The sequence below is a fragment of the Nycticebus coucang genome, chromosome 24 (genome assembly GCF_027406575.1).
Source record: "Nycticebus coucang isolate mNycCou1 chromosome 24, mNycCou1.pri, whole genome shotgun sequence".
In the NCBI taxonomy this organism is placed as follows: domain Eukaryota; kingdom Metazoa; phylum Chordata; class Mammalia; order Primates; family Lorisidae; genus Nycticebus; species Nycticebus coucang.
In genome coordinates this window covers 25,934,650-25,959,598 of record NC_069803.1, presented here as the reverse complement: position 1 = coordinate 25,959,598, position 24,949 = coordinate 25,934,650, and the positions used below count along the sequence as shown (strand labels likewise).

At 38.5% G+C, this 24,949-nt stretch overlaps 1 protein-coding gene across 5 annotated transcripts in view; it reads right to left on the bottom strand.

Annotated features, from left to right (window-relative positions):
• Window positions 1-24,949, bottom strand: part of PPP2R2A (protein phosphatase 2 regulatory subunit Balpha) — an 85,870-nt gene that overhangs the window by 36,616 nt on the left and 24,305 nt on the right. The window contains exons 1-3 of one of the 5 annotated variants that reach the window (XM_053578390.1): window positions 16,499-16,805; window positions 15,260-15,363; window positions 4,201-4,298 (exon numbers count right to left, since the gene is read on the bottom strand). The exons of 1 other annotated variant lie outside the window; for it this stretch is intronic. Coding sequence is in view for 2 of the 4 variants with exons in the window: in XM_053578388.1 (XP_053434363.1) it covers window positions 4,201-4,298 (98 nt within the window). In the remaining 2 variants the exon portion in view is untranslated. Of the gene's footprint in view, window positions 1-4,200; window positions 4,299-15,259; window positions 15,364-16,498; window positions 16,806-24,949 lie in introns of those variants that run through there. 3 more of the 5 variants (XM_053578391.1, XM_053578388.1, XM_053578389.1) reach the window with 3 other exon arrangements.

The window sequence follows — 24,949 nt, the reverse complement described above, 5'->3', positions numbered from 1 at the left end:
AAGATTGTACTATTGGTATAAGAGGTAATGAAATTTAAAATAATACCTTTTTAACCACCAAGTTGTCACTGTAAAAAGAAATTCGGAAGATGATGGCTTTTTTTGTTGTTGTTGCTGTCATTGTCGTTTGGCAGGCCCAGGCTGGGTTCGAACCCACCAGCCCCGTTGCATGTGGCTGGCAACCTAGCTGCTGAGCTACAGGCACCAAGCCTGATAAAGGTACATTTTAAACCAGTGCGGAAAAATCTCAATAAATAATTTAATAATTTGCCTGACAATTTGAGAATAAGTGGAGATGGCAGAAGAGGGAAAAATCACTTTATCACATAATTCAGGATAATGAAAGTCCAACCAAATAATGCATTTAAATGTGAACATTTTAAAAATATTAAAACATATAATCTGGGGACAGGAAATAAAACCAAAAAATGTAAACAAAATTAAAAGGCAGCCATCAACAAAACTGAAAAACATAATACCTCAAAAGAGAAAGAGCTGATGCCCCTTACAACATATGTGGCCTATACAAATCAATTCAACAAACATGCCATTAGAAAAACAGGACAGGAAACAAAAGATTGTACTACTGGCAAGAGGTAATGAAAATTAAAATCCAGTAGAATAATACATTTTTAACTACCACGTTGGCACTGTAAAAACAAATTATGAAGATGAATCATCTTATTTCAGGACAAGCTATAAAGAACACTGGATGAGATTTTGGACTCTTACTGACCATATGGTCACTGTTACTACCTCAGGGAAATCACTTTACCTTTGTGCCTTAGTTTCCTCACATGTTCTGTTTCTACAACAGAGATTTTGTGTAACAGAGTTCCTATACAAATATATCAGTTACAAAAATAAATGACAGCTAAAAATGTTAAACATTCTTGCCGTTACTGTATGACCTTTACTTAAGCATGGACAATAAAAAATAGTCGGTAGTGATATTTTGGTTTCTAAACTGTGAAGTTTAGCAAGGAACCCTCAAAACTGGGTAAGAGGATATTGCTACAAATTCCACTGCATTATGCAAACAAAGCTAGCATCACTGTCACAGGCTAAGAAATACTTACTAGATTGAAAATTAAAAGACCCAAATCCTCAGCTCAGAACATTGCTGCTTAACTAAGCAACATAACCCTATTATGTAATTTTTTTGGGATTTACCTAAAATTTAGGAAAAGATCATCTGTAAGTTTGCTTCTACTTTTCAAACAGTAACACTGTTTTATAGATGTATAGATGTGAATTGTTAAAATCTCACCGAATTATGTTATGTGTTAAAAGGTGCCTCTAAGTGTAAAGTACACAAATTTATAATCAATGACACAGTTCCTAAAGACAACACTATACTAGAATGTCTAGTATATAAAGGCTTAAAAATGTGAAAAATTAATTATAAATGCGTCAAATTAATGCTAACAGGATCAAGTCTGGGGAGAAGGGAGACAGTCATCACCATCATTACTTAATCTGTCACCTAAAAATGTCACGACATTGACAGTGATGAATAATTCTCAAAAAACAGGCTCCTAATCTGAGATTGTAAGTAAGTCTCACTCTGTTACCCAGGCTGGAGTGCAATGGCGCAATAAGAGCTCACAGTAACCTCTAACTCCTGGGCTCAAGAGATCCATCCTCCTGCCACCACCTCTTGAGCAGCTAGACTATAGGCTCAACCACCACACACAGTTAATCCTTTAAATTATTTTGTGTGTGTGTGGAGTAGAAGGGGTCTTGCTATGTTGCCAAGATTGTCTTGAAACTCCTGGACTCAAGTGATCCTCTCCTGCTTCAGTCTCCCAAAGTAATGGGATTTACAGAAGTAAGCCACTGTGCCTGGCTTTAAATTCTTAAATATTAGGAGAAATAGGAAAAAGAGGCCCTATTTTACCTACCAGTGGCCATTCTCAAAAAGTTAAGTCATTTGGCTTATTTCTTCTCACAAGTACATCTATTTAAAATATTATTTCAGAATGGTCAGTGGCATTTCAGCAGAGTCACAGGATATTACCATTTCTTTAAGTTTTTATTTTGGTCTTATTTTTCTTTTTTTTGAGACAAGAGTCTCAAGCTGTCGCCCTGGGTAGTGTGCCGTGGTGTCAGTTCACAGCAACCTCAAACTCTTGGGTTTAAGCGATTCTCTTGCCTCAGGCTCCTGAGTAGCTGGGACTACAGCCACCTGCCACAATGCCCAGCTATTTTTTGGTTGCTGCTGTCATTGCTGTCTGGCAGGCCCAGGCCGGGTTCGAACCCGCCAGCTCTGGTGTATGTAGCTGGCACCCTAGCCGCTTGAGCTACAGGCACCGAGTCTTATTTCTAATAACAATTAAAATGTTAGAACAATTTCATAACTACATTAGACTTTTAATTTCAAATTAATATATTACTGACAGCCTTTAGGAAAATACTAAATAATAATACTCTGATTGTATCTACTGAACCCATACTATAGTGAACATTTCCTCCATTAAAAAATTCCAGTTACTTTTTTCACATTTGATTTTGGCTTTAGTCACAAAAATCATCACCTACACATGAAAAAATAACTTCATTCTCAAGCCAAATATTTCCAAATTAGCTTTTGACAACTTGTATTTTTAAATAACACAATGCCCTCATTAAAAATGAAGAATCTTTTTGAAATTCACGGAATGTTAAGCCTGGGTATTATCCTTCAAGATTAAACACAGTAAGCAAATTTAATTTTTACAGGTTTTTTTCCAAACAGTTTTCTTTAAAAACAAAACCTAAGTGTAGAGAGCCACTTCCAAATTAAAATCCAAATTTCGGTTATCTAGCAGCAAAGAATATTGAAAAGATAACATGTCAGAGATTCTGGGTTCTGGGTATTAGTTCTGCCACTAAATAATAAAGTGATCTATTTATATCTTCACTTTTCTCATTAGTAAACAAAGGGAAACTGTAATGTCTTTAAGTTGCCATGTCAACTCTTAAGTATGTCAAAATTCTTTTGGTCAAATTTTTAGCTACTTGAAAACAGGAACAGAAAACTGATTCAGTACCCCTTACCACAAGATCATTCTTTTGTCAATGCTTGGGTGTTATTTTCTTCCAAAAATAAATAAATAAATAAATAAATAAATAAAAGGTAAATCAATAAAAGGAAACATATTTAGTGTTGGTGCATCTTCTAATCAGACACTATTAACCATTTCTTTTAAAATTAAATTACCTACCTCACTGGGGTGTTGTGAGGATTAATTCATTAGTGTTTGTAAAGCACTTTGAGATCCTCAGGTCAAAGGCGCTATAGAAGTGCAAAGTAGTAGTATTATTACTAGATTCTTTGCTTATTTAAGGAATTTCACAATCCTTTAAAATCTAACTCTGTGTAATGATTTAGACAACTATTGGTAAAACCCTGCAATTTATCTACATTACTTTAAGCTTTTCTGAATATATTATAGTCAGGGGCAGATGTTTCAAAACAAATGATTTTAAAGGTTAAACTCTGATCTACCAATGGAAGGAGAGTAAGAAAAAACCCAGCGTGACAAATCTTGTCTAGCATAAAATTTTGCTGAGAAATCTGGTCAGTCAGATTTAGAGGTGTGCCTAAATTGTAAGAAAAACAAAACAAAAATCCACTTTTTAATAAGATTCTGTAATTTTCTCTTTCTTCAAGAGAAGAGGAAACAATTTCCAATCAACTCACTTTAAAAGCTAGCATTGCGCTTATAAATCACATTACATGCACTTGACATGCAGCTGTCATTAAACCTGTGTATTTAAATCACTGTAACAGATTAGTATGCACTGACATCAAAACAACTGAGCTGCTTTTTCTTTAAACTAGCCTCCCACCTCCAATTACACAAAGCAAACTAAGTATTGAGGCCAAAACGACTTTGCTTTATGGAGTTTTAAGAGAAAAATTATAACCAAGGGCCATATTTAAAATCTTGGATTATTCCACTATTTTCCACCCCCTTCTCTAACCAAATCTCTTTATAATACAATGTGTAATAAAAACAGCACACACACATACATACATGCAAACACACAAAGCTTAGAGAACCAGAGCCATCTCTATATTGGACGTTCTACTCAATAAACACACTTCTTTAAAAAAAAAAATCCCAACATTCTCTGATGAGATCCTCCCAATAAACACAAGCTCTAAGTCCCCAAAATCAAACTGAAATTAGGTATTAAATTTTAAACACTTACCTCCTGCTCCTGTTGAAAGATGACAACTCTACCACCTTTATCTCCTGTTGCTAGTAATTCTCCAGAATGATTAAATTCTACTGTAGAAATTATATCTGCTGTATAATCAAAACAAAACCAAAAAAAAAAAAGACATTAGTTTTTTTCCCAATTCACTAGTTCCAGAACTTAGAATGTTTTTCCTAACAATCAATATCAAACCACCATCAGAAAAAGGATAAATGGAGAGTTCTTTTAAAAGCATTTTGATCCACCAAAAAAAGGTCCCCAGAATGAAACAACTTTAATAGGAACACAATAACAAATGCCAGTTTATTAATATTTCACTATTTCAAATTCATGAATGCAAAGAAATCAACAATTTGTGAAACCTTCTATTTATTACAGCTAACTTTCTTTCTCATGCTGAGATGAGACAATTAAGTTCTTGAACTTACTCTAGGAAAAGCTATATACCTCATTGCAGAATAAGGTCACTACAGTCACCTTTGAAGTACTTCCCCTGGAAAGCTATGCACCAATGCCTAGTCCCCCTTCAAAGCACTTTTCTAGGATAAGCTCACAAACTTAACTGTATGACCTTGTACACTTTATCCTTTCCCTAGGTCTAAACTGTTACATTCATCTAAATTTAAAAACATTATAGCTCCTTGTTAGGTAGATGAGCCAATTATAATTAACAATAAAAATATCAAGGATCGTGGGCTCTCTGCTAAGCAGCGGGAAATAGGTGAGTAGGTTTGGTACAGGATGGGTTCAATTATCTAATAAAGGAAAAAACTTTTATCTTCTTTAGGTGAAGACACACAAGATTTTGATGAACTTAAAGATGATTAAGTCAATAAGAAGAGCATCACAGCTCAAGAAGCTGGACATCAGGAAAAGACAAAAATCAAAGACTTATACCACAAAAGTCACTAATACTGGATGAAAGGATTACTTATTTACAGATTTTCTGAAGATTCTGGTGCTTTTAACTATTTGCTTTGCCAAAAGCCAACAAACAAAGAGAAACTTTTAGAAACAGCCAACCAAGCCACTGTAGCTCAATAGTGTAGGGGAATTTTTGGGGGGTGGTGGTGGTGGAGTAGATTTGTGGCCTCCAATAATTTCCATAAAAATATCAGCTAGATTGCTAGCTCCCACCTAAAGTGTACAAAGAGAAGTATGTCCGTCCTTGTTGACTGAAAATGCTTTTGTTGCAAGTCCTAGTAAGTTCAACAAAACTGATTACCAGATTCCAGGATATTATCTTGCATATGGATATTGTTATTGCTTTCTAGAATTGCACTTTTAACACCTAAGCATAAATAAACTAAAATCATTTATACAGATATGGAATTAGTACTATCCATACATAACGCATATCCTTATTTTTCCTTAAAAAATTTGGGCAAAAATGTACATGGTAGACACTGCAAAATACGGAAAATATGTTAAGTACCCTAAGGTTAAAACCATAACTGAGTTCCTAGAGTCTCTGACAATGACTATTTCTGTTTTGGAATGGATTGATCGTTCAGTTAGCTGAGGCTCTCAACATTAAGAAAATGTGTTAAGTTAGAAGTTTTTTTGTTTTTTTTTTTTTTTGTGTGTAGAGACAGAGTCTCACTGTACGGCCCTCGGGTAGAGTGCCGTGGTATCACACGGCTCACAGCAACCTCTAACTCTTGGGCTTACGCGATTCTCTTGCCTCAGCCTCCCGAGCAGCTGGGACTACAGGCGCTGCCACAACGCCCGGCTATAAGTTAGAAGTTTTAACATATGCCTGCAACTTTCATTTCCTAGTATTAATCTTCTGGTACTTATTTAACAGTATTGCCCACAGAATCCCAACACCCCAAAACTTAGACAACTTGGAACCTCAACAAAAAATTCGAGCAAATTTTTGCCCGAAATCCAAATGCTGCTTTAAAATCCTTAGAATCCGAAGGCCCAGTGCATTGTTCTGTGTTTTTGTCCTTATGTTTCCCTAGCACTCAGGCCTCCCATATACTTTGTCAGAAAGTGTAGTGAAAGCATCTCATGTGACTGCTAATTTTATGCCTGTTTTTTTTGTGTGTGTGTGTTTTAATATAACACACATGGGTCCTAAAGAGTGTAGTGAGGAAGAGCAAGAGGAAAGCTGTGAGGACTACAATTGAAATTAAGAAAGCTCTCATTGCTAAGCATGAAAGCCGAACATGTGGCTGATCTCGCTACTATGTTCAGGATGCCTCAATCAACTGTTTGTGCAATTTTGAAAAATAAAGAGGCTATCAAAGCAGCTGATGTGGTGAAAAGGGGTTATGACACTGACCTCTAGGAGATCCTAAAATATGGAAGAGATGGGAAAACTCCTCTTAAGTTTGGATAAATGGTAATGTAATTTCTGAGACAATAATTACCACGGTGATTTAGATAAAGGCATGCCTGATACTAGTGTCCTAAAGCCAGGGGTGGGGGTTCAAGAACTTTAAGAAAAGGACTGGGATCCACAGTGTTGTTATCCTGGGAGAGGCTGCCAGTTCTAATTCAGAAGCAGCAGAAAAGTTTGTAAAGGAGTTTAAGGAGTTTGTGAACAGTGAGGTGTATGTTTCAAACCAAGTGTTCAATTGTGACAAAACAGGCCTTTATATTTTCAATTTTATTAATTTACATTTTGTTCAAATATTACTTGTTAATATTTTACCTGAAAAATTCAATGTATTTACTGTTAAAATCACTTTGAAAATTCGAGTTTGTGGGACCCAGGAAGAGATTAATCCAGTTTCCATTATTTTAAAGGGGAAAAACTGTCTTGGAACTTGAATGGGATTCTGGAACAGACTGAGTTCGGATTCCAAAGTATCACTGTAGATGGTGGGGAGTTGGGGGTGAGAACACAGCAAGGATACAGATCACCTTTATCTCTGGTCAATTCAAGGGTCCACTGTCAAACATTCTGACACAGAATAGCAAAGAAATGGTATTCTCACTTTGCTGTAGTTTGTTTTAATCCTTAGAATTCCCATTAAGAAGCATGCTATTTTGTTAAGACACATGACCCATTTTCATCTTTTCACCTTTATTTGTGCTATATATTCTATATGGCAAATGAACTTTGCAATCACCCCCCATAGCTAATTGGAATATAGTTATCTCAAATTTCTTCTCCAAGGCATTCACTTCTCATTAACATAAGAAAACATTTAGCTCTATGATTCATCTTCAAAATGCTAGTTTTCTGCTAAAAGAGTAGCCTAGCAAGGTGATAGCTATTTCCCTGCAGACCACTATCATGCTTTCATACACTGTTGGCCTCTAGAGGGAGCTCAAAGTTCTCATTATTTTTCCCAAAGGTCAAGACACTTCCTCCCACTTCTGTGTTAAGTTCATGATTAAAGACCTGTTTTATTACAGCTCCCTGAAGAGCAAGGTAAAGTTTGTCCTTTAGCAATTTCTTCCTCCTCAGAAGTGAATAAGGATTGACCTGCTCACCTGCTTTTGGGGAGCAGACCCCAATCATTTCTTCCTCTCCCTCTACATACTCCTTCCCCACCTGGCACTGACTACCACTCACTCCCATAACCTGAGAGGCTGAAGGGAGGATAGAGAAATCGCGGAGGGGCAAATGCTCCCTCCCTCTCACTTCCAGCACAGCAGGCTGGTGTGTTTCTACATACACACACAGAACAGAAGACAGAGCAGCTGCGTTCACTCCAAAAGGCTGAGGGACCTTTATCTCAGTACTCCTGAGATACATTCTCAGGATGACATCTAAAAGAACTTTTGTAGGAAATGGCCTAAAGTCAGACTGTCAAATCTCCACTTTACCAGCACCTGTATGACCCTGAGGAAGTGACAGCCTCCTAAAGACTCAGTTTCCTCATTTTTAAATATCTTGCCTCATAAAGTTGCTATGATATGCCTGGTAAGCTGAAGTCTACCAGTGACACGTTTTCTTACAGAAAGCAGTAACAAGCCTTAACTGTTTCTAGGCTACTCCAGTGAAGAAGCTTGGTAGAGAAGCTGGTAAAGAAGCTCTCCGAAGGGTCCGGTTTAGCTCACTGGAGCCCAAGGCTAAAACTTTGCTGCGTCTCTGCCAGAGTGCTCACAGGGCCTTGGTCAAGGACAGGATTCTACACTCCTGTGTCTCTTGGCCAAAACATAGCCTCCACGTCACCATGATTTCCAACAAACAGATTATGGAGAAATCTACATGAAATAAAATTAGTGCCAATGGCCTTTAGGATTACTTTTCCTCAACCTCTGACTCAGCGAACAGGAACACGTTACAGGATAAACTCCACAAAGAGCACTGGCTGCTGAGGCTCACAAAGAACCCACATAGTGATGAAGGTCCCTAGGGTAACTTCCAGGGATGTGTTCTGGAACCAGTCTCTCTTCTTTATAACTAATTCCTGGACAATCTGATATCATGTTTGGATAAAACTGAATGGAATGATACCCCCCCTGCAATAAAGAACAGAAAGATAAAACCGTTGCTAGCATATGTAGTCCACAGGTGTGATTTTTAACAAATACACCTTGGTGTATACCTTTTATAAATTTTGTAAGGGAGTATTCAAAGTTTACAGTTAATCATCTTCATTATATGCTCCCCAACTTCTAACTGGCTCATAATTAATTCCACAAAGCAAATAGCTTCACATTCTGTTACCTTATCAAATACAATGCAATTTGTTTCTCACGGAAATCATACCAACAAGTAGTACTGCACAAAACCCCCATGTCTATGCATGCCTTATCAAGACATAAGCCCTATTTTGTAATCAGAAGGGTGTTGTCTTGGTAGATTCTACACCACATCTAATTGGTTTCCTGATTCTAATTTTTCTACAAAAGGCTAAAGAGATCTTTAAGAAGTGTTGCAAAAAGGTTTATAGACTCTATTCCTTCTTTTTTTTTTTTTTTTTTGAGACAGAGCCTCAAGCTGACGCCCTGGGTAGTGGAGTGCCGTGTCATCACAGCTCACAGCAACCTCCGACTCCTGGGCCCAAGCGATTCTCTTCCCTCAGCCTCCCAAGTAGCTGGGACTACAGGTGCCCACCACAACGCCCAGCCATTTTTTGGTTGTAGTTGTCATTGCTGTTTGGCAGACCAGGGCTGGATTCAAACCTGCCAGCTCTGGTGTATATGGCTGGTGCCTTAGCCGCTTGAGCTACAGGTGACAAGCCCACCCCCACCCCCCGCCATTTATTTTTTAAGTGATCTTTTGTCACTGGATAGAGACTTTATTCCAGTAGCAAAAGAGAGTCCACTGGGTAATTTTAAGTAAGAATAATCTAATTAGATACATGCCATAGATTACTCAAACTAAGGTGAAGAGCTCTGGGAACCAGGAAAAAGTAAGTAGAGGGAAAACTGGAGACCAATCTGGAGTTACTCCAGAAATTGTGGTAAGCACCAGCCGTGATTTAAGCCAGTATACTAAAATAACAATATTCTTATCCTAGCAACATTTGAAACACATAAAGTTGGTGGCATTCATAAACCTATTCAACAGAAGAAGAAACAAAAGACAGGATGTGACAGATTCTAAAATACATTGATGAAGTACATAAAGCAAGAACTGAAAACACGTGGAGAGCTAAAGATGAAGCCAGAATAATGCTGAGGTACCCACGTTGAGGGAGTGTGCTGAACATTATCAATAAATATTTACCTTACGTTAAGTATTACTCAAGGCTCGGTGCCTGTAGCACAGTGGTTACGGTACCAACCACATACACTGAGGCTGGCAGGTTCAAACCCAGCCCAGGCCAGCTGAACAACAATGACAGCTACAACAAAAAATAGCCAGGTGCTGTGGCTGGCGCCTGTAGTTCCAGCTACCTGGGAGGCTGAGGCAAGAGAATCGCTTAAGCCCAAGAGTACCTAAGGCAACAGCTTGAGACTGTCTTAAAAAAAAAAAAAGTATTACTTAACAACATTCAAATGGCAGGCAAAACTTTAGGTTGAAGAAAAAAGATTCACTGGCTAACAAACCTAAAAGATTATGCCAAGAATGTTTTCACCAAAAGCCTTAAACAAAATGTAGAATTATAGAAAAGGAAATTTAGTTTAAAAAATTTATTTGTTTATATTTTCTTTTTAAAAATCCTTTCCTTCTCAGTTCTAGTAGGCTAAATTAGAGCAAGGTAGTGATTTCCGGATATGGTCTGCAATTACCTTTAAATGCAATTCACTGTTTTCATTATACTTTTAAAACAATTATAATAATGTTTTTCAAAAGACCTGAAAGTATTTTCATGTGATTCCATTTTTCAAGATGCAATTTCTTTCATGAATCTCACTGAAAAGGAGAATTAAACACTAAAGGTTTTCTCCACTTACAGTTCTTAAAATGGATCTTGCTTTTTATGAATCTTGTCAATTTTTTTTGTTTTGCTCATTCCTAGAAAGTAATTCCTTTAATAAACATTTTATTAAGTATCTACAACATACAGATATATTTCTAGGTACTAGGATACAAAAACAAGACAAAAAAAAATTCCAGCCTTCATAGATCTTTACATCCTTGTGATGAATACATACTATAAACAAATGAATAATAAATATAAAATGTCAGGTAATACTGAGGTGCTATAAAAATATAAATCTCAGTAAGATAACAGAAATGAAGGGGGTGGAGAATTACTATTTCAGGTAGGGTGGTCACAGGAGCCTGTCTGTGGTGACTTAGGCAGGAACCAAAAGGAAGAACCAGGAATGACTCCTACACACTTGTTAGAAGAAAGCATTCCAGAAAGAGGGCTGGGCCTAAGGGGGAATAAGGTTGGCAAACTTGATAATAAGCAAGAAAGTAGGCATGGCGCTCATAGCTCAGCAATTAGGGTGCCAGCCACATATATCAGCACTGGCAGGTTAGAACCTGGCCCAGGCCAGCTAAACAACAATGACAACTACAATAAAAAATAGCTGGGCACTGTGGTGAGTACCTGTAGTCCCAGCTACTTGGGAGGCTGAGGCAAGAGAATCGCTTAAGCCCAAGAGTTGGAGGTTGCTTTGAGCTCTGACATCACAGCACTCTACTGAGGGCGATGCACTGAGACTCTTATCTCAAAAAAGCAATTAAATTAATGCAGAATCCACAAGAGAAGTGGTGGCAGAAAAGACTGGAACACTCTGTGGAGGCTTGTTGGAGCACGGGCTTGTTGTTAAGTGGGATCAGAAGCCACTGGGGAGTTTCTAACTTTTGTTTTAAAGCGATTACGTGTTATATGACAAAGTGTAAAACTGGAAGGAAAACTGGTTCATAAGTTGTTGCGGCAGCCAAAGCAGGAACAGATGAGGGAGAGAACTTAGGAGGTGGCCACAGAGAAACACATGCTTCAGGACACATAATGCTGAGGACGGCACTGCCCCCACCTAAATGTGAAGGGCAGAGTTGTCAAAACCAAGCTTGATGGGGAGAAAAACACATAGTTGACTGAAAGAGATAGAATTTCCATTTCACATCTTTGGTGTAGATTTCAATTAGACATGAAAGTAGAAATGATATTATGATATGTATGTTTTGGTTCTGGGCTCACAGCTCCTATAATCCTTGCAATTTCCTAGGTGATGAAAGAAATGAGTATCTTTTGTTAAAATATTTGGCCTTTTACCCTTGGTTCCAAAGAGCTCCAAAGTGAAATAAGCCATTTTCAATGGGAGTTTATGTTAATGAGGGGATTTTTGGAAAGTTCCTAGATAAACAAGGATAGGGATAAAGGGGTGTTGCCAAGGAATCCAAAAATCCTGTGCTCAGGTTAGAACTCCCCAGTCCTACCTCTGGGGAAAGGAGAAGGGCTGAAAGTTGAGCCCATCACCAAAGCCAATGATTTAAGCAGTCACATCTTCATGATAGAACCTCAATATAAACTCAAATAGACAGAGTTTAGGGCTCTTACAGGAAGGTGAACAAAAACACATCCATAGCACTCCCTGAGGATGAAAGACCCTGAGTTTGGGATCCTACAGATCTCATTTGGCTGTTCATTTGTATCCTTTAAAATACTCCTTAAAATAAACCAGTAGGAAGTACTTCCCTGAGCCACTCTAGCTAATTAATAAATCCCAGAGGGGATCCTGGGAACCCTGATTCATAGCCAGTTAGAAGCACAAGTAAAAGAACCTGGGGTTTGTTGACTGACATCAAAAGTGAGGGACTGAGCACTCAGACGGTGGGATCTGGTACTATTTCCAGTTAGTGCTGGAAATGATTTAGAGGGCACCAAGCTCCTACCTACTTCAGAACTGACTGCTTGTTTGATGTACAGAGGGAAAGCCACCCCACATCTGGTGTCAGAAGCATGCTGTAAGAGAAGAAACTGAGCTTGCTTTTTCTACATAGGCAGTAAGATATATTTGACAGAAGTTTAAGAGGAGAGATGTAATAAGGGCATCATCAGGTGAGAGAAGACATTTAAAAGTCACGCAACATTTCAACATGATTTGTTAGTACATGCAGATAAAGAAAATCACTGATGTGGGTGGTGCCTGTGGCTCAGTGGGTAGGGTGCCGGCCCCATGTACGCCACAGCACTCTACCCAGGGCAACAGCTTGAGACTGTCTCAAAAAAAGAAAAAGGAAGAAAATCACTGATCTGGTCCAAGGGATGATCCTTGAAGCCTCCTTCCTTCAGTGGCTGAAGAGGTAGGAAATTTTTCTGGAAGCTAGGCAAAGACAGTGTTTCTAAAAGGAGGCCATGATAAAAGAGGCATCTAAAAGTACTTAGCGATAGGATAAAGTAAGGTCTGAAAATTAAACTTGATTTTGGTGATATGGACATTTTGTGGGTGATTCCAACAAAAGTGGTTTCAGAGGAGTAGCTTTAAGATACAAACTGCCATTTCCTTGTGGCTTTTATAGTTGTCAAAAAGCAAGGAAGTCCTAGAGCTGAATTATCTAGGCTGAAATCACTGTTCTGATTGATATGTGTAAAATTTCATTTACGAAGGGCACACTCATAAATGCCACAGATGAAGATTTCCCTCTACTTCTCCCTGTCTTGGGTTACTCTGGAAAATAGAATGGAGAGTTCGCTAACTCTCAAATTGACTCACCAGGCCTTGTGAATTGCTGACCTCTTACAGCTGGGTGCCAAGCCAGGTGTACTGAAAGTAGTAGGTTTTTTCAAGAAAGTATTTGAGTAACATACCAAATCACTGCACACCTTAAAAATGCCATGTTGTTGCTGTATGTGAAGGACGCCTTCCCCCGTTTAGGATTCTTAGTTAGAGCAGGTTTTTCTTCAGAGTTCTCTAGATGACACTCTACCACCTTTTAGCACAGAGTAATCCATCCTAACTTTGTATGATGGGGAGAATGTTCTACTCTGCACTGTCCAATACGGTAGCCACACCAAACACTGAGCACCTGAAATGTGGACAGTACAACTGAGAAAATGTATTTATTTTATGCTAATTAAATTTAATAGCCACACATGCTGGGCAGCACAATTCTAACATTAATTACAAAAAATAAATGCAATCACAACCTGATGTATCTTCCTTTGCAGGTAACTTGCTTCTTGCCTGGATATTTGCATTTATTTATTTCCATATCCAAAAATTAAAAAATTCACTAAATTATTCCTAGGTACACCCATTTATTTTGCTTGATAGTCACACTTTAGTTATCTGTAAGGTAATATTAACAGGACCTACTACCACATGAAGGATATAGAGGATATGAAACGAGTTTCAACATGACAAATAATTGGCCTGTAGCAAATGTTCGATAAATGTTAGCTATATTCACTGAAATTCTAGTCTGCTTTGAGCTTAGAAAAGTGTGTGTTTCTCTCTTTTAAAACAATTTTTTAGAGACAGGGTCTTGTTCTGTTGCCAAAGGTGGATTGCAGGGCCTCAATCATAACTCACTGCAACCTTGAACTGCTGGTTTCAGGCAATCCTCCCACCTAAGCCTCCCAAGTAGCTGGGACTCAAGAACTGTACCACCATGCCCAGCTAATTTTTTAAATTGTTTTTTGTAGGGTGGCACCTGTGGCTCAGTCGGTAAGCCGCCGGCCCCATATACCGAGGGTGGCGGGTTCAAACCCGGCCCTGGCTGAACTGCAACCAAAAAATAGCCGGGCGTTGTGGCGGGTGCCTGTAGTCCCAGCTACTCGGGAGGCTGAGGCAGGAGAATCGCTTAAGCCCAGGAGTTGGAGGTTGCTGTGAGCTGTGTGACGCCACGGCACTCTACCGAGGGCCTTAAAGTGAGACTCTGTCCCTACAAAAAAAAAAAAAAAATTAAAAAAAAAAATATTTTTTGTAGAGATGGGGTCTCACTATGTTGCCCAGGCTGGTCCTGAACTCGTGCCTAAAACGTCTTCCTTACTAGGATTACCGGAGTGAGGCTTCACACCCAGCCTCTAATCTCCCTGCTGCTACTTGCCTCCCAAAAGTCAATAATTAGTTAAGAATCACAACTTTCACTTAAGAACTCCTTTCCATTTTCTGATTCTTTCAAATGTTCGTTGAGTCTCCAAAATAATACTAATTAGTTTTCTTTAAATTTCAACATTTTTGGGCTGCGCCTGTGGCTGAAGGAGAAGGGCGCTGGCCCCATATACCCAGGAGTGGTGGGTTTAAGCCCGGCCCCAGCCAAAAACGGCAAAAAAAAAATAATAATAATAATAAATAAATGTCAACATTTTCTCTTTCTTGTAGCAAATCTGTTTTGATAGAAATTGCCTGCTCACACTAGTCACCTTCATTTTATAGTGCATATTAAATCTGTATGTCTCTATCATTTTGCGTATGTATCTTTAAAAAGAAAGTTCTATGTTTATGTACTATTGGGAATTGTGTTATATTCAGAAACCAAGTTCAAATCTTTCAGACCTAAAAGGGGACATGTTTACATCATAACTTCCTATATTCCCTACTGTCTAAAAAATTACCTCAAAGGTAGCAGCCTAAAACCACAAATAATTATTATTTCATAGCTTCTATGGGTCGGGGGGTGGGGTGGGGGAGGATTGAGCTCAGACTCTCTCACAAAGTTACAGTATGTCAGCCAGGACCACAGTCATCTCAACACCAACACCTGAGTGGAGAAGGATCTACACTCAAACTCATGTACCTGGCTGTTGGCAGGTGTCAGGTCTTCAAGGGATTCTGGCCAGAGACACCAGATCCTGGACACATGAACTCCACAGGGAAACTCACAAAATGGTTGCTGGCTTCCTGCAGAGAAGTGAAAATGGGTGACCCAACATGGAAGTCAAAGCCTTCTCATCACCTAATCTCAGAAGCGACAGCCCATGACTTCTGCCATTCTTGTAGAGGCAAGCACAGAGATCCAGCTACATTATAGGGGAGAGGATTCACAAAGACATGATTACTAGAAAGCAGGGTTCATTGGGGGCCATCTTAAAAGTTTTCTGCCGTACTTCCCTGGTCAGCTTACAGACTCAGTAATATGTGGCCAGGGAGTAGTCTTATAGGCCAGAGAAGAGTTTCAATTCTGTGCTCCATGGTTAAATCTCTTTCTTGCTAGATCCTCTGCTGGCCACATTTCCCTTGATAAGAGCCTTTCTGAGCTATTCTGTTTTTTAATCCCAGCTTCAAAGTACAAAATGTATCAACCAACTGCCTTATGAGTCATCCTTCAATTTGAACTCTGGCTACTCAAAGTAGGAGGGCTTCACAATCACATAAATCAACACTAAGGCAATCAGTAAGGCCTTCAGGCCTTCCCTCATTATATTTCTCCTTTACACCATTGTCTGCCAAAATTCTTTTTAGTTAAGTTATGGCACTCTTCCACAGTTTCCAAGGATACTGAGCTCTCTCCATTATGCTTATTGGTCATTTCTGTGTGTTTGTTTTAACACATGGGCTTAGATAACCATCCTACCCCTGGAAATCAACACAGCTATTTAAGTAAGGCACTCTACACATTCTTTAAGAGACTCTGTTCTGGTAAACATGACAGGAAACACTTGTTGGTTTTCCTAATCATATAATTCAATTCTATTGTTGGATAAAACAAAGATTTTTAATCCATGTGCATCAAACTTGTAGGATATTGTCTACTAGGGTAATTTAAGTAACTGTTGATTTCTTTTTTAAAAAGCCACCAAACTTACTTCATTTTAAAACAGTACAAAACTTACTAAGCATAGCAACAATTTAACAATGTACCTACAATCTTACAAGAAATCAGAGAGACACAGCTGCTCAGCAGTATGAACTCATCAAACAGACCAGATGAACTAACCACACCCAGTTATAAAGTATGTACAGTGTATTACTATAGAGTGTGCATAATACTTAAAAGACAAGTGTTAAATTAGATTATCAACAGTATTTAACTCACAAACCAAAATATCCACTTCTGGTTTGACAATTACTTTCTGATCTCATGTCAGATCTCCTCCAACATGATGATTTTCCTGTTCTGCTCTGATGTTGGAACACGTCTGTCAAGTTTTTTGTTGTTGTGTTCTACACAAGCCCTCAACTTGCTCCGGAATGGCATAAAGTCAAAGTACATATAACAGGAACAGCTTCTAGGAAGGATTTTCCAAGTGATCTGAAAAAGATAATACTTCAAGAATATGAATTAGGTGCCTATCAATGTGATATGAAAATGATGTGCTTCTTATTCCAGGACAAGAGGTTAGTGACAATGCTGAGGACATTTTTTGGCCCTCAAACACACTTGACCACTGGTTTTAGGAAGAAACAGCCTACTCAATTTGAAAAACCAATAGTTAGTTTAGAATACACAAAATTTATGGGACAGTGGACAGAGCTGATCAGTACTGTGGCTGTTATACTGATTTATAAGAAGGTCTCACAAATGGTAGAAAAAATTCTTTTGGCTGATAAAAGTTGCAGTTGTGAAGAGCTACATTCTTTACTCATCAGCTAAGAAGGAGAGTGGAGAGAAAGTGCAGACATGCCTTCCTTACAGGAGAAATCTCACCACTCAGCTTGTGAGCAAGGTGAGGAACAAAAATTCAAGAAAGAGGGGAAGACCATCATTTTCTGACATGAGGAAAGGCTAAATGGGAAGATGTATTTTATCACGTAAAATGAGAAAAATAATCAATGTAGGATTGTATGGTTTGCAGCAGAAGAAATGAGAAAGGTGAAAGGAGAGAAACCATTTTCTACTGTAAGACTTGCAAGAGGAAGCCTTGACTTCATTTTGGAGAATTATTTCAAGAAGTATCACACTCAAAAAAACTGTAAATAAAATACTTTATTTTATGTAACCTAAAAAATATAATCAGATCATCAGGTGGATTCATATTTATGTTTTTCTTTTAAAATGTAGGATAATTACAAGTAATCAACCAACCTTTTTCCCCACCCAAAATAAGTAAGAGCTGGGGAGTATGCAGGAGACAGAAAAATTAAATTAAACTTTCCTACATTATACAGCTCAGATCCTCTACCCCTACAGTCAAAGATAATTTACTCGCCTATTGCCTGAGAATACAAATGAAGGGGATAGGAGAAGAATCACCAAAAACTAAATCAGACAGCAACAAATTTTCTCATCTGATATCCTGGTACAAAGTATAGAGTCTACTGGATAATCAGAATCAGGATTCTTATTTTCTGCTGGTGGATGCTCAGGAAGTAAACTTCAGAGACTTAATCCATAATACATGACGTGGACACAAGGCTGCCACATATGGCTACACAGGGCCCAACCTACATGAGCAGCTACCCTGTACAGACACCCAAAAGGCACCATGCCTCGGGGTCAAACCTGATCTCCCGATTTCCAGGTGTTACGTTTTTGTCAAAAGAGGGGATTTGTCTAACATTTTAGCAATTTGCTTAAGGAATAAAATCATTTATCTTGGCAAAGATGCAGGATACAAAATCAACACACAAAAAATCAGTTGTGTTTCTATACACTAACAATGAACAATTCAAAAAGGAAATTAAGAAAACAATTCCATTTACAATAGCACCAAAATGAATAAAATATTGAAGAATAAGGCAAAAGACTTCCACATTGAAAACTACAAAATGCTGCTAAAAGAAAAAATAGGACAAAAATAAATGGGAAAATGTTCTGTGTTCACAGATAGGAAGACTTAATTCCTATCAAAATCCCTAAGGCATATTTTGCATAAATAGAAAAATTTATCCCAATGGACTCTATCAATGGAATAGAAAGCTGAAAAATAAAATCCTAGCACATGCAGCCACAATGATTTTTGACAAGGTTACCAAGACCAATGAATAAGGAAAGTAGTCTTTTCAAAATATGGTGCTACAAAAACTAGATATTCATACACAAATGACTAAAATTGGACTCCTGCTTTACATAATATACAAAATTAACTCAAAACTGATCAAAGAGCTAAACTAAGACCTAAAACTATAAAACACAAGAAAACACAGGGGGAAAGCTTCAGGACGCTGAATTTGGCATTATCTTAGAAATGATACCCCAAAAAAAGGAAACAAAGGAAAAAAATATAAACTGAACTTTATCAAAATTTAAAACATTTGTTAACCAAAGGACACAATAAGCAAAGTAAAAAGGGCAACCCATGTAATAGGAGAACATACTTGTAAATCATTTTATATAAAGAACTCCTAACAGGCCAACAATCAAAACACAAACAACCCAATTTCAAATGGGCAAAGCAGCTTAAAAGAATATACATAAATGAGGAATAAGTACAAGAAAAAATGCTCAAGATAGGCCAGGTGCGGTGGCTCACACCTGTAATCCTAGCACTTTGGAAGCTGGTGGACTGCTTGACCTCACAAGTTCTAGACCAGCCTGAGCCAGAGCAAGACCCTATCTCTAAAAATAGTCGGGCCTTGTGGCAGGTACCTGTACTCCCAACTACCTGGGAGGCTGAGGCAAGAAAACTGCTTGAGCCCAAGAGTTGGAGGTTGCTGTGAGCTACAATGCCAGAGCACTCTATCAAGGGTGACAAAGTGAGACTGTATCCGAAAGGGGAAAAAAAGAATGCTCCAGGTAACTAACCACTAGGGAAATAAATGTGAATCAAAACCATAATAACACTTCATACCCATTAAGATAGATGTCCAAAAAAGTGTTAGTGAGGTTGGAATCCTTGAACATCGCTAGTGGAAATGTAAAGTGATGCAGCCACTATTTTATAAGAAAACAGCATGGTTGTTCCTACAAATGTTAAACACAGAATTACTACATGATCTACCAACTGCACTTCCCAGTATACACCAAAAAGAATTCAAAGCAGGAACTTGAACACCAATGTTCTTAGCAGCACTATTCAATTAGCCAAAAGGTGGAAGCAATCCAATTGCCCATCAACAGATGAATGAATGAACAAAACACGGCACTGTACATACAGGGGGTTCTGACACAACAAGGATGAAACGTGAGGAGATTGTGCTAAATGAAATAAGGCAGTCACACACACACACAAAAGACCGTATGATTCCACTTGTATGAAATACGTAGGAGTCAAATTCACAGAAACAAAAAGTAGAATGGTGGTTACCAGGGGCTGGGAAAAGGGAAATGGGAAGTTATTGTTTAACAGGTACAGAGTTTTACTTTTAGGAAGATGAACAGTCCTGGAGGTGGATAGTGGCAATAGTTGCGCAACAATTTATGTTTATTTATTTATGCCACTGAATTGTGCACTTAAAAAATGGTAAACCATATGTATATTTTACACCCCAATGAAAAGAATTGTCATCTCACATAAGCCCCTGGGAAGGGGAAATCCAGAGTTAGTTAATTCACTAGCTAATGCTATCAAATATCCTGGTTCTTTCCATGTTTATATTTTCAAAAAATGTAGTTTCTGGGTTGAAAACTCCAATTCTCAATGTGAGAGAAGAAACATACAAATAAAGAATAGACGAGGTAAGGAAGAACCCTGTGGTATTCAATGTAAATTGGAGCTATCAACATAAACTGGAATTTAAAAATTTTTACTACATAGTATTTCAATCACATAAAGTAGAGAGCGCAATATAATGAATTCCTATGTACTTCCCATGCAGTTCCCACAATTACAATGTCCATGGAGTTGTTTCATCCACACACCCACACCACTTTATTATTTATAACATCCTAGACATCAAATTATTTCACCTGTCAGTATTTCAAGAGGTATTGTTAAAAGATAAGACTATCATTTTCAACACAGCCAAACACCATTCTCATATCTGGAAAAAAAATCAATAGTTTTTCCTTAGTATTAAACATGAGTAAATATCAAATCTCCAGTTGCTTCATTTTATAAAAATTTTTTTAACTGTCTGAATTAGAATTCAATAAGGTTTTCACACTAAAATTGAAAGAAGGAAAGAGTACTGACTTAAGGCATTAACAGACCTGAGTAAAAGTTCTAAGACGTACTAGTTGTAGCAGAAATGGAGCACAATTTCCCCCTTCCTCTCTCTCTCTCTTTTTTTTTTTTGAGACAAGAGTCGCAAAGCTGTTGCCCTGGGTAGAATGCCATGGTGTCATAGTTCACAGCAACCTCCAACTCTTGGGCTCAAAGGATTCTCTTGCCTCAGTTTTTCTATTTTTCAGTAGCAATAGGGTCTTGCTTTTGCTCAGGCTGGTCTCAAACTCGGAAGCACAAGCATACTGCCTCAGCCTCCCAGAGTGCTGGGATTACATGAGAGAGCCGCCCTGTCCCCCCATCCCCTTTCTCTTTTAGTATGAGAAAACCCTGGCTCTTTCACTGCCCAGATCCAAAAAAACCACACAGGAAGAGTTTTAACAGGAAATTAGAGGCTACTTTTTTTGGTTGTCCTACCATATAACCAAGTCCTGAACAACAGGTTATGAATGTAAAAACTTCAATGTCTCATCCTTAAAAAGCAGCCATTTGCCCTCCTGTTTCTGCCTCTCTCCTGCGGCTTGAGCACAGATTTGACCCAGATCTGACCATGCAAACAAAAGCAACATGCCTAGCACCTGAGCAAAAGAAACTTGTAATCCTGGGTAACCTCTGGCCAAAGTAGCTTATCCACTTCAGACCCCTCTCTACCAGTTGTTATGTGAGAGGTAAGTTTCTAATTTTTGAACCATGTGTCTTTGGGTCTTTAAAGTAGCTTGATCTATACTCTAACAAATATAATAGCTAATATGAGTCTAAGTATTTCTTTGGCTCTCATTTTACTGGTTCATAAAACTGGGAAGGACATGAATGCTAAATTCTTTAGCTCGTTGTATTTCCTGTTTTTAAAAACAAGTATGTATATTTAGTGAAAAAAAACTAAAGTTACAAATATTTTTAAATGAGCTAACACATTAAAATAACTTACATAATTTATCCATCGATTCAACAAATAATCACAAAGTGCCAGATATCCTTATAAACACTGCTCTAAGATGCTAAAAATAAAGTTACAGAACAAAAGAATAGGATTCAGTTCCTCACGTGAAACTTACAAATTTGAGAGGGGGAAGCCTACATATAATAAGCAAACAATAAACAGCATTATTTCAAATAATAAGGGTATTTTTAAAACGGGAAAAAAATCAGGTAACACCGAGTATACATCCCTTTTGGGGTTGGAAGGGAAATCACTTAATTTACACAAGGTAGTCAAGACCATATAAAAACTGAGGTAAAGTACATTCCAGGCAAGGGCTAAGCCCTCAGCAAGAGGGGAATGACCAGAAAGATATCTGAGGCAGCAGGGGTAGCCTACTACCTAAACCTGCAAATGTTGTTATTACTAGTATTAGGTGCTAAGCGTTCCGGATGAAAAACAAGGAATATCCCCAGTAGAAAATTATCTTAGTTGCCCTTAAATCAGTAACTGACTGTAATCTTATGTTCTACTCTGTATCACTATGGACTGAATGTCCCCCTCAAAATTCACATGGATTTGGGGGGATGGCTTTTCACAGGTGATTAGGGTCATCAGAGTAGAGCCCTCATGAATGGAATTAGTGTCATATGTAAGAACCCAAGAAAGCCCCCTTGTCATGTGAGAACACAACTGTCTCTGAACCAAAAAGCAGATACCTAACTTGCAGGTGCCATGATCTTGGATTTCCCAGCCTCCAGAATTGTGAGAAACACATTTCTCCCGTTTAAAAGCCACCCATGGTATTCTGTTAACAGCAACCTGAAAGTGTCTTCATTCTGAGACAAACATTTTAATTAATTCTAATTACTCTGGAAATAAAAATAAACTGATCTATAAATAATAAAATTAAAGTTTTTGTTACAATAAATTTTGAAACCTCACTGTTCTTGGCTGACCTCTTCATGCCCAAAGTTTTGGTGTAAAATGCAAAATCTTATACATGGGTAATTATTTTAATTTTTCTCATGTTTTTCTGCAATTGAGGAAACAAAGTCCATAATTTTGTAAGGCTTAGTATATTAAAAACAATAGTATATACCAGAATTTAAATCTTAAAAAAACCCAATTAAATCTACTTTTACATAAATTCTGCGAACTCCCCTTTTCTAGGCAAAGAAAATAACTGCCGAGTGTTCTTAGACATGAATGAAAAAGAATTATAAACTTTTTACTGATAAACTTGTTGAACACAGAGATGCAAAACACATGCATTTATCTCTCCTCTAAGCCACACTAATAAAAGACATTAAAAACAAAAATATACAAGGAAACAGAAGAGGACCACAAATGTGCTGGAAAACAGATCACTTAGCAGAATAAAGGAAACTGAAACCTCCAAACGTGCAAAAGGGGTCATGTTGCCAAGCAGAGGGGAGAAGCACCAGGTTACCCTGGAAGGCTGGCAGTAAGGGATAAGTTCAAACAGGGCTGGTTATGGCAACATCTATATAAGACGCTGATTTAAGTCCCATCCTAAAATAAAGGACTATCAGCTGGAGCTGAGGCTGCATACTACTAAGCCAAGCTCAGCCATCTCCCTGCTCTCAGAACGTCAGCAGCAGGCTTGAGTTATGACCCACCCCCCATCCATCCTCTTCCCTGCCAGACAGAACACTCACTGAAAGTTCTTTCTCATACAAAGACAATGACATTGAAAGTCCCTGGCTCATCCCCCACAGTGAAGCCCACCAGCTCATTATCAGTGCCAATGGACATAATGCTTCTAATCTTTTCTTTAGCACCTCATTCTTTTTTTTTTCTTTCTTGAGACACCGTCTACTATGTCATTCTAGGTAGAGTGCCGTGCCGTCACAGCTTACAGCAACTTCAAACTCTTGGGCTTAAAGGATTCTCTTGCCTCAGCCTCCTAAGTAGCTGGGAGTACAGCTGCCCACCACAATGCCTGCCTATAGCCCCTCATTCTTAAAGACAGACAACCATAGACTACTGAAGTCTACATAGGATAAGAAAAAGGAGCCCAATACAATGCTAACAGAAAATTAAAATAAATTAAAACAAAAAAACTATTAATCTTCTCCAAAGAGAGGATACTCCATTTACAAAACGGGTTGCTAAACAAAACAACTCTTTAAAAATACAATAACTAGAACTGTAAAAATTAACAAGAGTTGAAAACAAAATAAAAAAACTCTCCCAGAAAGTAAACAACTTAGGGTGGGTGGCGCCTGTGGCTCAGTGAGTAGGGCGCCGGCCCCATATACCAAGGGTGGAGGGTTCAAACCCAGCCCCGGCTGAACTGCAACCAAAAAATAGCCGGGCGTTGTGGCGGGCGCCTGTAGTCCCAGCTGCTCAGGAGGCTGAGGCAGGAGAATCGAGGAAGCCCAAGAACTTAGAGGTTGCTGTGAGTCCCGTGACATCATGGCACTCTACAGAAGGTGGTAAAGTGAGACTCTGTCTCTACCAAAAAAAAAAAAGGTAAAACAACTTAGATGAAAAATAGTAAAAGAAAAATAAAATTAAGAGGATCAGTATACAAAGTCCAAGACCCACATAAAAGGAGTTCCACAGGGCGGCACCTGTGGCTCAGTGAGTAGGGCGCAGGCCCCATATGCCGAGGGCGGCGGGTTCAAACCCAGCCCCGGCCAAACTGCAATAAAGAAATATCCGGGCGTTGTGGTGGACGCCTGTAGTCCTAGCTGCTCGGGAGGCTGAGGCAAGAGAATCGCGTAGGCCCAAGAGTTAGAGGTTGCTGTGAGCTGTGTGATGCCACGGCACTCTACCCGAGGGTGGTACAGTGAGACTCTGTCTCTACAAAAAAAGGAAAAAAAAAGGAGTTCCACAAAGAACAAATATAACAGAAAAGGAAAAATCTGAAGGAAATGAATCCTCAAGTTGAAAGGTTCCAATGAGTACCAGTTCAATTAATAACAAAGAGCCACACCAAAGCACACCATCCAGAAAGGGAGAAACAGTGGACTGGACGGCATTAGGCTCCTAAACACAGCCCTGGATGCTAACAGACAAAAGAGACGCCTTCTGAGCGAGAACGCTAACCAGTCAAACCTGAAAGACATCTCTTCCAGGCAGACAAGAGCTCAAAAATTTTTACCTCCCATGAAATCTTTCTCAGGTGATGAGAAAGTACTGGCTGGTACTTTTGGTACTAGATGCTGTGCACAACAAAATGACAGCATAAACCAAGAAAGACGACGACACAGGATCCAGAAACAAGGAGAACAAAAGAGAGGGAAAAGGAATTCCCATTATTCTGAAGACAATAATGAAGGAAAACCCTAGGACAACAGCTGTTCAAGACTCAGAAGACTACCTGGATTGAAGAAGGAGTATCAGAGGGACAGAGTTCCAGATAGAAGTAACCCTGACAGACATCTGATGTGCTTCAATACACTCAGAGATCAGTCGCCTCTCAGAGGATCTGAGGATGATTTTGTCATAGATTCACAGAAAATGAAAGCACCACAGAATGAAACATGATACA